Genomic DNA, 16,246 nt, shown 5'->3' on the forward strand with positions numbered 1-16,246 from the left:
CTGTGATGGATGCAGTAGACACATTGTTACAAGAGTGATATCTTTCTCTCTTCTTCTTTGTTTTTTCTGCCAACTAATTTGACCTCAGTTGGGTTTGGTGTATCTAGTTTAAGTTTTGCGTTCTCTTGATCTCTCAGACTTCTTTAAGGAAGGCAAATACAAATGATGTATTTTAGTACTGAAAATAAGATCCAAGTTGAAAGAAACCAGAAATTCCCATAAATCTCCATCCTTTCTTTCATTCAACATCAGCCTCATAGAGTATAAATGTAAAGAGGCAAGCGTTTTTGTCGTAGCCACTGGGCTCCACGTGGCACCGCAGCATTCTTAACCAGCCGTGACATTTTTTGACGTAGCAAAAATCAAGCTTTAGCTGACTTACTCCTGGTCGTGGTCCCTTGTCAAGAGAATTATCAGAGCAGGGGACTGTACAATATGGCTTCTAGGGTATGACAAATGTGGTCATGGGGCGAGCGCTCCTTAGGGACAGTGGAGCCCTCTATGTAGTGAAAGCATTAGCTTTCCACAGTGACATTATGAAGAAATCCATTGAAAAGGCCGGCTTCCCAGTGCTGAGGGACTGGAGGTAGAAAGCTTCATGAGTCCACCCCAGAGACTGGCTGGTATTTCCAACCACGCTGAAGCCTACAGCAAATCAATAGCACAAAGTCCCACATGCTCCTCTCCAGCGTCAATTAAGTAAATTCATAAAGTCGAGAGAGCAGGGAGTTGGGGGAGGGAAATGAAAAAGGGAAAAAACTAGAGAGAGAGCAGGGGAAAAATCATCCAGTCATCTTACAAATTTGGATAGGAAACAGAGCGTCTGGCCTGTGAGTTGCAGTAGAAAGCGGAGGGTGGTGGTCTGAGAGACTATTTCTCTACGGGCATTATTAAGAAGCCTGACAGTCCATCTCACTTTCACCTGCCTCCATCAGCGCACGCACTGTTGACCTGGAAGTCTCCCCCCACCCCCACCCTCCCCACCCCGTGCTGAGCCAGGCAGAGGACACATGCAAAGTGACTGGCTTTCAGCGAAAAAGCCCAGCGATAATGCATATCAGCTTAGGCCTATGCAAGCAAAGCAGGCATACGCCGGGGGATGGGGATGGAGATGTGAGAGGGGGGAGGAGGGGGGACTGCTATAAACTGCAACGCATGAGGGAAAAGAGAAAGAGGGGACCTAACCCCCAGTTTCAATTTGCCTCATAAGGGGAAAACAGGGCATGCCTTGGCTGCCTCTAGAAGACAGGTAGCGTAATGGATGGGCCAGTCTCCTAGCCTGACTGCTGACGCTGCTCTGACAGGACGTTTCTACCTCTCCTTCACTCCCCACCCCTTTTGCCCCTTAGTGTTGTCACAGTAAGTACCTGATATCTAACTTTAGGCACGTGTGTCCTGTATGCAGAAGTTCAGCGTCTCATCTAGGCGACATAAACAAACACTCGGTTTGACATTTGTTTAACAGATCACAGAATCTGGTTTTCTCTGAAGTCGTGCCACAATGCAGTCCACAAGACACGCCATCATTCACGCTTGTGAATACAAAGAAAAAATAAACAGCAGCAGCTCTACTGATATTTTTCTTTTGTCATAAACAACTTAACACTTGTGAAACTGAAGAGATGGTTAGTTTTTAAGACCATTCTGATCAGTCCTCTTTTGAAATGTGTACAAAAGGTAACTTATTCCTTAAAAGGACAATGGAAACTCATCAGCATGTCTTTTTAATAGTCGTTTATCTGCTTAAGGTTCTAGTATATATCAAGTTAAATATGGGTACTGTTTCTCACATATGGATTCTCATATTCTAAACTAAATATCTCTACGTTTTGGCCTTTAAATTAAATACAATACTGTGCAAAAGTCTTGAGTCACCCAAACGTCTTTGCAATTTGCCACGTTTTTAAAGTTGTGTTGACCAGTAGCTCTCTAGGCTTTCTGAAGACATTCACCTCTTCCTTGAAAATTACCATTTACAGTGTTTTCTGTGTTTGTTAAGGACCGTTGTGTCAACACATAACAGGCAACTTACCAAATAACCAATTTGAAATTGTATATTTGTTATTAGCAGCCTGTGGCGAGAACACATAATTTTTTCCCTTTTCTTTAGATCAATTTATGAAAAATGCCAAAGAAAACACAGTTTGACTTGCATAAAATAGTATTTTTATACCAGCAAGGTGATTTGCAGAAGACCAATTAGCTAAAAACTTGGTATATCTCAGCATGGTGTGCAGTGTGTCCTTAAATGACTAAACAAGTGGCGAACAAAAGAAGAAGCGGCATAAAAGAGAAACTTGAACAAAACGAGGAACGCCAAATTACACCAGAGCTAGACTCAAATCAGCAGCAATAGAACAGTAAGAGTCTGCAGTAAAACACATTGGAGGCTTTGTTATGGTTGGGCTTCATTTTCTAAAACTGATGGAACAATGAAGACAAAAAAAGTACCAACAGATGTTGATCCACCATGTAATACCATCTGGAAAGCATCTGATTGGCAACAGCTTTATTTTTTAGCATGACAGAAATACCAAACAGACCAATCAGTCATGGATTGGCCTCCTCAGAGCCCAGATTCAACATTATTGAAGCAGTGTGGCATCATCTTCACAGAGGATGGAACAAAAACCAGGCAAGATTCAAAGAAGAGCTCTGAAGAAGCCTGGGGAACTATTGTATTATTGTGTATATGCCAAATATTCAAGGATTGTACAAATTCTTTTTGCCTTATATGTTTCAATAAATTACTATTTTTTACTATTTTTTACTACTATTAACACATCTATTTCCCATTTTCCTAGCAAGATATAATAATGAGGGGTGATTCAAGCCTTTTGCACAATATTGTACTTGTGGAAAAAGTATTGCACACCTACACATGTGTCTGAAAATCTTCTGGTTTTAGAAGTGCTACATGTAATATAAAGGTTTGGGCATAAAAATGTTTTAAAGCGTTTAAACTATGTTTTTCATTAAAAACAATGTAAAGACAACATTTAACTAATTACCAACAACAGTAAAATTATTGGGTGTAAAATAGTAAAATCACATCTATTTCAGAAGTAAACGGGCTCACCACTGTGAAAGACTTATTAGCATTAATCTGGGGAAATTATCAACTATGCTGCATAACATTAGTAAGAGATTCAGAGAATTTCAAAAATCTCTTTGTGTCAATATGAATTGCTTTGAGTTTTGGATGCTGAGGCATTAACCAGCAGTCCTAACCCTAGCCTTAACTCTAACCCGTGGTAATCAGAAAACATAGTTTTTGTTTTCATTAAAGTCTTCTTCCAAGACACACATCAAAAAAAAATCATATTTCTTTTAGAAAATAATCTGTTTTGCTTTTCTGTAAAACATTGGGTTTGGGTAGTACTAGAGTCTTAAACCTCTGAAGCTCGAAATGCTGTTGCCCAAAGTAAAAAGAAAAAGATGTATACACACATTTCTATCTGTGATATACAATGAAGTGTATGGTTTAAATCACTTCCCAGTCAGTATCCTGGTTTACATTTTGCACGGCATCTCAACTTTTGTCAAAACAAGGTTGCCGATAAACTTTGTGATGATCTCCAGCTCACCAGGAGACGCTTTTCTTTTCATTGGGTATGTAAGGAAGGCAAACAAAAGCATGCTGCAGCATTGTTAATAAAAACAGTTCAGTCGACAAGCATCTTTACATGACGTTGGAGTCTGTGCCCTGGCTGATCTCTGGGATCGGCTTGTAGGAGTGAAAGTAAATAAGACATTCAAACTGTCTTCGTGAACCTCTGCCAATGCAGCAGACATTGCCAAATAAGCTGAAAACACACAATTGCATCAAACTCTCCATTATGTTTTGAACCGAATCTTTTTCACCACAAACAGCTTGACAGACTGGCACAGTGGAGAAATATGCAGCTGCTACAAAGACACCCAACCAACATCAAAATCCCTGTACAAAAGTTGCTGCAAAGCTGTCCCAGTCGATGTAGTGCGGCATCTGTTTTGTATGAATCTCAGCGGTTGTTTGATGTGTGGGGTTTTTTTCTTCTTTATTTCTGCAGCATCAGATTTTAAACTAAACTTAAGGTGTTGTATCTACAGCAAAAACTCTGGTATTGTAACAGCACAACACTACCGGCTCTGCTCCCATCAGCCGACACCTTTCCTCTCCCTGCTCTTCTCTCGCTCCATTTCTCTCACTCCCTTCAGTCTATCTGGCTGCACTTCTGCATGCAGGTCAGGGTACTTAATTCATGTCCAGAGACATCGTTTCCTCATTCTCTGATATAGTCTGCGCAGGGAAGCTGACCAAACCTGCCTTACACTGGGGCTACACTGCCCCTCTCCCCAGGCCCCTCATCCCTCTGCTCCCACCTTCTGAGAGCACGCGATATGGAGGAACGTTGCAGACGGTCCCCAGCGGACCCTCTGATAACCCTCCTACCAAACCTCAGCTGAGGAACATTGGCGGCCTGGATATCGCCCAGCCGCTGAGGAATAATGAGAACAAAAGCATAATACATGGCTTTCTTTCTCTTTTTACCTTCTGCTCCTCCTCCACCTCCGTCCTGTTGCTGTTCTTCTTGTTTCGTTTCCCTCTTACATTTGCCAGTGTTCACTGGCCTTTGGAGGACAGCGGACAGAAAAAGAGAATGGGTGGGAGAAATGACAGAGCGCAGATATTCTGCCGCCCACGTAAGGGCCATTCTGTATGGTTTGCAAACAGTCATTTTGTTCAGTATCTTTACCCTGATCTTAAGGTAATAAACGGGCCTCGACATTGCCCGGGGTCTCCATTGGCATTCTGCTGGGTCAGATAAAGTGTGCAGAAGCAGATTGCTTAAAAAGATAGAACGGGCCGCTCCACATACAGCCGTGTACTCTATTAGATGTTGATTCAGAGGCTTAATTCAGATAAAGCTCTACAAATGCTGTACAAGATGTAAGCCTATACGTTGATGTGCAAACATACTAATCTTAAATTTATCGTGTTAGGCAGCACTCAGCCTGCCCATCAATCAGATGACTGACATTCAGCATACAGAAATGTGAGCGTGTCTGCCCTTCGCATTCCTGTTATCATTTTGGTCTTGTGCCGAGCTTTTCCTGTATTTGATTTTCACGAAATCTTTTGACGTGAGCATTTTGATTTCAACGTGTAAGGTTTGATATGGGAATAAAAAATAAGGGTGATGTAGCTTTTTCTGGGTCACCTAGTTGGTTTTTAAATAATCCCAAGGTGATGCATTTAGATAGTTTCACTTCTATTATTCACAGAATGTAAAAAATGTTGAAATTATAATGATATACAACATTGTCTAAACAATGCCCGGGGCATTTATTTATCTAAGCTGCACAGGCCAGCATTGCTATATTTGCATCAGCCTTGTATTAGAGGCCAAATATTATTTGCAAGTCCTTCTGTTTGATTAGAATAAGTGATCATGTTAACTCAACAAAGCCTTGCACTGATATGTTTACATTTGCTCTTAATGGGTCACTGCCTTTAGCAAGCAATGACAAATGGATGATGATTTTCATTATTATTATTATTGCGTTTTTTATGTAAATTCTTTTCTCCTAAAATGGAGATGCAAACCAGTTACCCACTGCACTCATGTTGTCACAGCTTCACTAATGCAACATGAAAATCAAGCACTGCATGACCAAATTAACTGTGAATATAATGCTGCAGACACACTAGGGAAAACACTAGTTGGAGACTGCAGCACAACCCAAATTACTGCAGCTCTGTGCAATGAACTTGAAATATCTTTCCTTTGAAATAGTTGTTTAGTAGGTTTGCAGCTGCACATGGTCAGTTGCCACCTCAAAGCATCAAGACAGAAAGAAAATGGCAGCACAATGGAATCGGTCTGCGACGAGAAAGGGGTCAAGTTGGTAATTACATACAAACTTTCATAATACAGCAATTAATTGTGATAGAATTCAGAAAAATGCAAACCCGTTGCTGCCTACATGCTTGAAGTTATTTATTGTCGTGGGTTTGAGCTCTTGATAGCAGTTCTCTTGGAGCTCTGGAGATGCACCTGACTTGGAAAACTTTGTGCAGCCGTTTTAATGATCAAAAAGTCCAAGCATTGGACTGCCTCCAAAACAAAAATGAATCTTCATCTTTTGGGTTGTTTTATAGGTTTGTCTCTGTGAAACTTTTTCAGCCATTTATTTATTTTTGTCTTTCATTTGGAGTACAGCTTGTGTTTGTTCATATCAACCACACCCATGGCTATTAACTGTCGAGACTACCAATGTTTATTTTAGGAAATGTGGTAAAGCACAGAGAAACTGCCAATCTTCACATTTGAGAAGCTGCACCTTGCTGAAGGTTTGGCTCATTACAAAATCTACAACTAATTAATTTCAGTTCACCTGCGAAAGCAAACGAAAGCTCCCAGCAGCAGTAAACCACCTGTAGCGCGCAGGTTTTTTCCTGCTGATCAGTTCCATCTGGAGGGAAAGTGAAAGCTCACTGAAGCGATTCAGCGATGAGAAGTGAAGGGAAATGTAAAGGCAAGGATTTGGATGGAAATGTCTTTGTGAAATGATTTTTTTTTTGCATTTCTAATATAAATTCCTTCTTTTCCTTATGTTTAAGATTGAGGTTTTGTGGCTATAAAATGACTTCATAGATCTTCATATCAGTAGATTCTTAAGATGTGTTTAAAGATATATGTTTGTTATTGTGCACTGAAGACTAAGCTGGTGTTAACGACAGGTTATGAAACAAAACGAGAGCTTGTGCAGTAACAAATTACTTCCTCTCCTCCCAATATTGACACTCTGCTTTGTCTTTGTAAATGTTCTAGATGCTGGTTGCCGCCCAATGTGAGTCTGAGGAGCCTTTCCTGCTTCAGTAGATTACAGCATGAGAACTGATCCGATACTCTGACTGAAAACAAACAAAAAAAAAACCCTGGACACAGACCACTGAGGAGTGGAAAGAAAACAGAAGGCTGTGGTGGCGTGGCCATGGATAGAAGGAAAGTTTGCATATTAATGGTGCTGTGGGCCATGGTCCACCTCAGCTCTCCAGGTCAAGGGCTCAGGGCCTTGAGAAGGACTACAGGGGGGCGGAGGGGGTCAGGACTGACAGGACAGGATGCCAACGGAGTGCCACTGAGACGCTCTAAGCGAGGTTGGATGTGGAACCAGTTCTTTTTGTTGGAGGAGTACACCGGGACCGATAAGCAGTACGTCGGAAAGGTAGTACAATGCTCAACTTTCTTTCCTTTTTCTTTGTCAGATGCAGCAGAGCATCTGCACTACAGGCAGATGCAAACTGCAGCTGCTCTGTTACACCGAAACCTGCTGCAGATGAAACACAGCAGCTTCATGTCATGACTAAAGATGAGCCCACATCCGACCATCCACTCACACACAAGCATTACACACAGGCTAAACAAAACAACATGTGATAAAAAACAACAAAAAAGTGATTAGGTTTTTGTTCTGCTTTGTCTAGGCACCAGTTTTAAGTGCATGCACAGACACCTCAATAAGCCCCGCAGATGAGTTTTCAGAGCTTTTTCAGTGAGTGCACATAAATCAGACACATCAATGGAAATAAAACAAAATGGCCATAATATAGTATGCTAATTAAGGCAGGAAATTGAACCTTAAAACTCTTTTGTGGACACTAAAGCGTATCCATTGCATACAGAAAGCATGTCAGGCATAAAAAAGCACTAAGTGACAAAAGTAGGTACTGAATGCCTCCTCAGATTTACTATCTCGACTTATAGATAGTTGCTAATTCAAATTCAGATAGTGCTGGTGTTCATCTATTAAAGTAAATCCCCGTAGAAGTGCCGTCGGTACTTAATATTTATGAAGTTAGGATGCTTTAAGTAAAAATCTGAAGGAAAGATTTACAAGAAAAATACCAGAGTGCACTACTCTCGGGGTGCTTTTACTTGGATAAAATAAATGGCAGAGGTCAGGCTAGTGAGAGCTGGACCTGATTCTCTCACATTTGAAAGATTTAACATGGGAAAAGTCTATTGATGCAAAATATAAGATGTTTATAGTGAAACCTGTATAAAAATGGTCAGAATTTTCATTTTATGTACTATAATTATTTTTATAATAACAACGAGCAAGTCGTGTTTTCGTAGTTTTATACACATGCACATATAGCTCTCAATTTGGGCCCAAGTGTCGTTTGGTGTGGCTTAAACTGCACCCATATTTTTTTTTTCAATTTCCATCTTCAATTTGTTCACGGGGAATGAAAGGAAGTAGTTGGTGAGAGCAGCCATAACAGCATTATAGTTTGGAAAAGAAAATAGCAGCACATACAGAATCTCCAACGTCATTACGAAAACTGTCTGGACTGTAAAATTGATAAGTGATCACCAGAAAGTGCCAACAGCAATGACTGCTGTAGTAATGAAGATGTTTGCAGCAAAGTAGATTCTGGAGATTGGTTGTATATGTCTGCTATCAGGGCGTCTTTGAGAATTCAGATTTGTAAACAGGGTGTCTGCAGGTAAACGAGTTACATTTAAGACCTTTCAGGACCTTTTGCATAGTACTTTAAGTCAAATTTAAGATCAAACTTTCACAGCAGAAGTTAAAGTTTACTCTTTTCAGTTGGCGTCAGTTTAAAATGAACAGTAAGGTTAAATAGAATTGAATAGAAATGAATAGAAATAGAGTATTGATGAATGTTCTCCAAATCTTGAACTGAAACCATGGGCTTGTGTGTGATCTGAATGTGTAAAGCAGTGAAATTGTCACAGTGACTGGTCTTGAACTTGTGGCTCCAGACCAACATTTGGCTCTTTTTTCCCCGTCTCCAGTGGTTAAGTGTGACTTTGACAAACAACTAGATGAATCTAATTATTTAAATGAATAACGCCAAGGCCGTCAGTCTCCTTGATCTGCAGCTGGATTTTGTCAAAATTAAACTGAAACTTTTTCTTTTGTTTTGTGTTTTTTAATGTAGGATTTTTTTAATTTGATTCAGTTGCACAAACACAGGCACTGTAGGACTGCTGTTTTATGTAGGCCTACATGTGGTAGTGGATACTTTGTTACTTTGGTTCTAGTCTGTACTTACTTTTGCAAATTTTGTGGCAATTTTTGCTCAAATTTTTTTTCCCAAGAAACACTCCAACACTGTTGGCCTAGGACCCAAACAAACAAAATTTTAAATAGTTTTCTATTTTTAATTGTACATTTGTATTCAAGACATTTTAACATAGTGAGGTGTAAGTTATCGTTCCAAACTCCAAAACTGACCCTAAACCTGACGCTAAGATATCAGAATAGGCCATTTTTGGTTTTAGTTCATGGGTTTCATGCTGTGAGAAGACGTCGCTTCTTTCTCTGTCCACAATTTGCAAAAATCGTTATTCTGTAATTTGATCCAAATTGCACAGAATGCTCACCTACTGGATCTTTATTCATATTATGCAAGGTCACACTTGCATCAAGGTCAAGGGCACACTTGTCACTTTACGTGCAATAACCTGAGACTTATGACGACTCACTTTAAATGACGTACATGAAAAATATTTTATAATTTTTTTTGGAAGACGTTCTTTTGCCTTTTTCCAAAATATAGAAAATATATTAATCCCCTGAAATCTATGTTTCTTAAGAAAAGCTGAAAAGACTTGAAAAACATAATCCCTAAAAGGTTATTTTATATTCATTTTTTATACATTGTTTCAACAAGCCTTTCCATAATGGTGTTTGCTGTAAGTAAAATAATGGGACTGTGGCTTTCCCCACGTCTGAAACTGGCCAGATGGGAAAATCAAACGTATCACCCACCAGTGCAAAAGAAGCGATAGTAATGAACTGCTTCTTGCAAATTAGAACTTGCAGTCCCTAGATTCTCTGTTTAGTGTCTTTTTTCTTAATGCTTTTTAGTTGTTTACCTTTTTGTTTTTCAGTTTGCATGAAGACGCCATCTACGAAACACAACGTGAACTTTCAGTACTGAGGCAGTGCTATTTATGTTCATCTAAAAATGCCTCATTATGTGCTGTCTTGTCAATACATATTTATGAAGACAGCGATCTGTTATTTATCAGTCCAAGTTAATGCACATTTCACCAAATATTGCTTCGTTTACATGCTACAGTCACACACACAGAAAATTTTGAATTTGTGATACAGCAATTTTGATATTCATTTCCTATAATAGCACTGATAGGCAGAACCTAACTACCTGTGGTGCCTAGTCTCGGTACCATAATACATACACTATGTAATTGTCCTCTGCAAACTACACTCAGTGGCAACGATCGCCGCTTAATGACATCCTTCACAACAAATAAAGTCCTGTATACGAATGTATCATTCTGTCCCCGCGAATACGAGAATCAACCCGTCATCTATTAGTCGACGTGACGTGATACTCCAATCGGGTAATGCTCACATATCGGACTTCCATCCATCCATCCCCGGGCTTTGTTTGCTGTCGGCTGTCCAATATATTTTGTGCTTACTGTCAGCTCTGTGGCTGCTTGCACAATGTCCATTCCACTCACATCAAACCATCCTAAAGCGGCTGTCTTGCCCTACAGTGAAATATGACTTCCGCTGAAGGTATTATTTGTTCAACAAAATGAAAACACAGTGTCGACCCAGATAACATTGGGAGGGGGTGCACAAGAAGATGGGCCAAATAATGCTTGCTTTACATGCAGCGAAGCGGAAGTCAAGATATCAGTCTCCTCTTCCAACCTACTGTAATTGAGGAGATTGTGAAGCGTTGTGGCAAGGTCAGGATGTCTGAGTCGGAAGAAAGGCTGTTTTGTGCGAGGGGCTGAATGGGGCTAGTGCTTTGCATTCCTATCATGCGTCCACGGAGGATGGAGTCATCCAACCAAATGAGATTCTGCAACATACGTCCTCCCCGAGTGAGGGTTGACTTTCAGTTCTTGCCTAAAAGGATTACAACATTTGCGGGCGAGTAAATACAAGAAAGAACAAAAAAAAAGTTGAAAAGAAAACCCCAGAATGAATGAAGATCAAAAGTAAATACAGAGCTTGATCAAACCACTTTGTCTTTGGAGAGTGGTGATTGATGTCCCACTTGTCCTTTTAGCTTGTAAAGGGACTAATAGCATAAGAAGAATGGATTATCTGAGTGAGGTATATACTTAGAGAGTAGGAGGCCGCGACCTAAGAGCCCATATCCCGAAGACACCATTAAAGCATCAACCTTCGAGCAGCGCACTTAATCATGACTGTGAGCACTTGTTGTTTCCCCTCCTAAGTACGTGCAGCTGGGTGCTTTTCCTCATTGTCAGCTCACTAGCCAGTTGTCACATAGGATTGCAGTATGTAGATCTTATCTGATTGCAATTACTGTTTGGTAATTGCCAGATAAAGTACAAGTGATGAATGAAGCCCTAAAGGGAATGAATAGCTTTTGAGTTGAACACATGGCTCAACATAGAGTGCAAGCATCTGCATCTGTATCCTCAGGTGGAGGCCGTATTTTTTGCCATGTAAAGGCTCCGAATGGGTGAAAAACTACAAGAAACACAAAAGAGAAGGCTTTTGTCACTGCGAATGACATTGTGGCAGCCGGTGAGCACAGCGTGGAACAAAACCGCTTTTGTTTGTGATGGAAAAAAAACAACTGGAAATAACACAATGACAGGTTATTATAAACAAGGGAGCTGCGCTTGACACACAGTAAAAGATAGAATGATGAAACTGCTCTTGAATTACAACATCACGTCTGCAGTTATTTGGTAAACTCAATCTCCCTCGGCTTAGTTTTTTAAATTTATTTATTTTTGCTCTTTACAACAGCTTTATCGAGCTGTGAAGTACTAACAAATGAAATTGCAATTTTTCCAGAGCAAGCGTAACAAAAGCAGCTGGAACAGGAAGAAATTAAGAGAAGCGATCAAGATGTGATGGAAAAGACTCTGGCAGTGGCTTGTTGGGGGAGCTGGTTGGCTGCTGATCTCGCTGTATTGGCCAATGATTTTCTTTTTCCTGCAGAAAGGGAAGCCTTGCACTGCCTCTCATTAGCAGGCGAGCTGCATACAGGCCTCAGAGGGCCTGGGCTGTCACTGGGGGAAAGAGAATGTTTGTTTATTTCATTATTTCTTACTTTACCAAAGGGCACATATCCACTGAAAATGGTTAATGGCCTGTGGTTGAGGAGTGTTTGTGCTGCACTATCATATCTCATAAAGTATTTACAGCCCCTGATAGGCCCCAGTGGTTCTGGGCCTGGTGGGTAGAGTCTTCAGCGTAGTGAACAAACACCCCAGCGTACATGCAAACACACACACATGCACGCACCTGCAAATACTAGCCTCCAGTAATAGGCTAGAACTCACAGAAAAGACAAAAAAGGCTGATGAATACAGACATAATACGCTCCACAGCCCTGTATGACTCAGCGGTTGAGGCATCCTGGGGAAAGGACTTGCGAGTCTTATGGCAGTGGAAAGGTGCAGGGATTTGTGTGTTTTGTTTTTGTGTGTGGGGGGGCTGGGGGTGGTGGTGGTGGTTTTTGGTCTCCGTTCATACTCCCCCCTATTACCAGCTGCTCACCTTGGCACAGAGGCAAGGAGTTTGCAATATGGCGCAGGCCTGGCTGTACTCTAGACATGGCAGCCCCTGCAGGTCTCCAGTGGCGACCTGGAGCATGCATTGGCAGTGTTTATTGATTGGGCGATAAGTTCCCTGTTGTGTTCTGGGAAGTGTGGGCACGAGGGGGGGCGTGAGCTTCGGAGGAAACGGGCGCGATGAGGTCTTGCGGTGATGACACCCGGTAAACATCTGTCTGACAACGTTGCAGCGGCGAAGTGATATCTGAGAGAGATACGCCAACATGTCTAGGGCACCTGCAATTATCTCCATGCTATCACCTGCCTACCAGTGTTTAAAACACCCGCTGGTTTTGTCAGATTAATTAATCTTCTCTCATCAACATCACAAGTATTTCGTTGGCCCGGCATTATTCGGCTGAGTGAAAGCAGCCCCACCTGCTCAAGAAAGTTCGACACAAAGGAAACAAAAATGTCAACTTATTAAAAAATTTAACTGAGCCAAGTGATGGTCTCAATGAGGAATCAAAGCCTTTAGAGTCTCATTTTAATGTCATTAAAATTTTTATACTGTAAAAAAGAAATTCAACGTTGCCAAGTACGTTGATGCTAAAACGGATCCCTTCTTCCTCAAGACAAACCAAAAATCTTACAGTTTAGAAATATAAAATGATGGCAAAAGAGCCAAACGGGACAGGCCAAAAAAAAAAAAAAAAAAGAAATATAAAATATGGAATATTGCATCAATTTATTCTTGATTCAGTACAAACACACAGAGATATTTAAGCTTTTAAACAATGTTGTTTACTGAAGTAGAGCAAAGAATAGTTAGACTTTAACAGTAGAGCCGCCAACATATTGAAACCTTTGACACATCTGCAGTCAAAATAGTTCTTGAAGCAGTTAAAATGTAAATGTTCATCTATTCAAGTCAACAGTCTTGACAAAATGACCATTTAACATTTATATTATATATTTATATTATATTATATTACGCTTCTTAATTAAACAGTTGCTTCAGGCTTTTTCCTCACAGATTAAAAAGATAAAGCATGTTTTGGATTGCATTTACTGAGAACGCCACAAACAACGGATTAAAGGGCATTTAAATATTTTTTGTAGAAGAATTGTGTTGTTTTTGCATGGCTGTAACAACTGCAACAAGAGTTTATTAATTTTACAGTTCCAGATAGAATAGGTCAAGTAGTGTATCTTTTTAGAATTCAACACTTGACTATAACAACCCTTTTAATTATTGTAGAGGAACAACAGTAAAAAAATTTTGACCGCTTTTGAACCAGCTGGAGCTGCTACCATTGCTAATCCCAACCTGAGGTTTCCAGTTTAGTTCAGTTTTATTTGTTTGGCAACAGTCACAACAGTTGTATCAAGGTAACCTTAAAGCATTAAAGAGAAAACCCCCATTAATCAGATGAGCCTCTGTAGGCAGGAACTTGGTGAGAGTGGGGAGGAAGAACTCCCTGTTAATAGGAAGTGACCCACAGAGGAACCGGACTCAGGGACAAACAGAAGAAAACGCAAACTAGTGGTGATAAAAGGTAAACAAAGGCATGGGAGTGCATCACAGGAAGTCCCCCAGCAGCCTGGTCCTATGACTAAAGTTTGGTTCATGGTCACCTGATCCAGCCCTGACTGTAAGCTTCATGAAAAGGAACGTTTGAAGAATAATCTTTAATAGCCTGCAGTCTAAGCGCGAAGTCCTGCATTTGGGATAATATGGAGCAGTGAGGTCTTTCAGACGTGGGCACTGATCATTTGGAACTTTTTAAGGATCTGAATTGTGAGTATAGCTGAGAACCAATGAATAGAAGCTAATATAGGAGCAATGCAGTCTCTCTTTTCAGTCTCTTTCTTTGCTTTCTTTGCCTCGCCTAACAACAGAACTCTTTCTTTAGCTGGTTAGGGTTTCCTACTTAAATTTTTCCACCATTCCACCCACCTGAGGAAAGTTACCAATACTACTGCTTTGTGTTGGTTTGCATTGTAGATTTCGTACCTGGAGGCAGAGAGAATTGGATGGTGAAAGCAGGGTTTATAGGCAGCCAATCCAAATGTAGATGGTATCAACATTCATTCATTTAATTTCGTTTTTTTTCCTATTTAAACATAACTTAAATTATTTTTATTTTTTTGCAAAGAGGTTGCATTATTCTTTCTGCTCAAGCAACACTTAATTAAAGACAAAAGCAACACTTCTTAGTAATGTCATGCAGTGCAAACGTATCTAAATTTGAACCTACTGTGATACCAAGAGCAAAAATTATCATTTAAAAAAAGCACTAAACGTGTATTTATGACTGTTTAGTAGCTGAAGTGATACAAAAAAGTTACACTGTTGACAACTGCCTGTAATTAGAATAAAACATGCTGAAAATTATGCACAAAACAAGAGATGTCAGATGTCCACAAGTGAGGATTGTAAGTTAAGTGACATTTCACCTTCATGTCGCAGCCGCTCTCACTGCATATCTCAAGTTTACACATCAACAGACATTTGATAGGCTATTTTTGTACACAGTCTGAGGCTACCATCTGGCTACATAGAAGGCAGCCAGTTCTCGACAGGCCAGGACACAAGGCCTTAAAGGCTAACTGGCTAATTGCCCTAAGCAGCCTGTTTCCAGTGCCATCTTTCTGGCCTAACTCGAGTGAAGCACAAATGGCGACCAGATCGAGTCAGCGCTAACATTTGCTGCTCTTGAAGCTGATTAATTTCACAAACAAAGACAGCTCGCTTATAAGTTATCACGCACAGATGTCTGATGAGTGCCACTTCACCTCTCAGCCCACTTCAAACTGCAAGATGAAGCATTTAGGAACAGAAATATGTTTGTTTTTCATTGTTGGGGGAAAATTACAAGCTTTTACAAATATTATCGTGTCACTTAACAAAGTGGGATAATTGAATGAAGGGTTTTTGATATATATAGGCCATTATTGATGATATAAGGCTTGAAGCAAAGGCTTTATAGTTTGTTTCACAGACAATTCACAAGGAATTCTTCCTCACGAGTCATTTTTCTCTGTGATTGAGTCCTTGAACTCCAATTTTGTTGAAAAGTGAGAACATTTCAGCCTGTTTCCCATGCAAATCGACTCATTTCAAGTATTCTCTGAAATCAAGTTTCATTTTTTTTCTTGATGAGAGTGTGACTACTCTCCACATTCCTTCCATATTCTTTTATCCCTCCAGACACAGACACTAATTTTAGAAACATTATTACAAACTGTTTTGACACAGTTAAATGTGTTAAAGAAGGATTTCAACCAAATCCTAGCCAGTTAATGAGATTTTAATCTCATTTGCAAAGTTCTGTAACTGCATAATGTTTAACATTTAAGTAAATGTATAATCCTGTTAAATAAGTGAGAGTACAAAACTGACCAATGCATTCATCGGAGTATGAATGTGTGTGAATGTCAGTTGTGCTTGTGCGAATGGGTGTGAATGGGTGAATGCACAAGTTGTGTAAAGCGCTTTGAGTGCTCAGAAGAGTGGAAAAGCGCTATATAAGAACCAGTCCATTTACCATTTACCAAAAGAATCATAACTGTTAGTTTTACATTTCTGATCATTTACTTACTTTCAATTCAAATCTGTATGACGAATAACATGCTTAATTAGCTGGTTAGCGCAACGTTAAAGTAATATTTCTAAAGGTTGCAAAATCTACAAATCAGTA

General features: G+C 40.1%; 1 protein-coding gene across 1 annotated transcript in view; it reads left to right on the top strand.

Annotated features, from left to right (window-relative positions):
• LOC113029368 (cadherin-10-like) overlaps positions 1 to 16,246 on the top strand; it is a 71,515-nt gene that overhangs the window by 17,112 nt on the left and 38,157 nt on the right. The window contains exon 2 of the mRNA XM_026180204.2: positions 6,819 to 7,215. Coding sequence (XP_026035989.1) covers positions 6,982 to 7,215 — 234 coding nt within the window. The 5' untranslated portion in view covers positions 6,819 to 6,981. The remainder of the gene's footprint in view (positions 1 to 6,818; positions 7,216 to 16,246) is intronic.

Source organism: Astatotilapia calliptera, chromosome 9 (assembly GCF_964374335.1).
Source record: "Astatotilapia calliptera chromosome 9, fAstCal68.1, whole genome shotgun sequence".
NCBI classification, from domain to species: Eukaryota; Metazoa; Chordata; class Actinopteri; order Cichliformes; family Cichlidae; genus Astatotilapia; species Astatotilapia calliptera.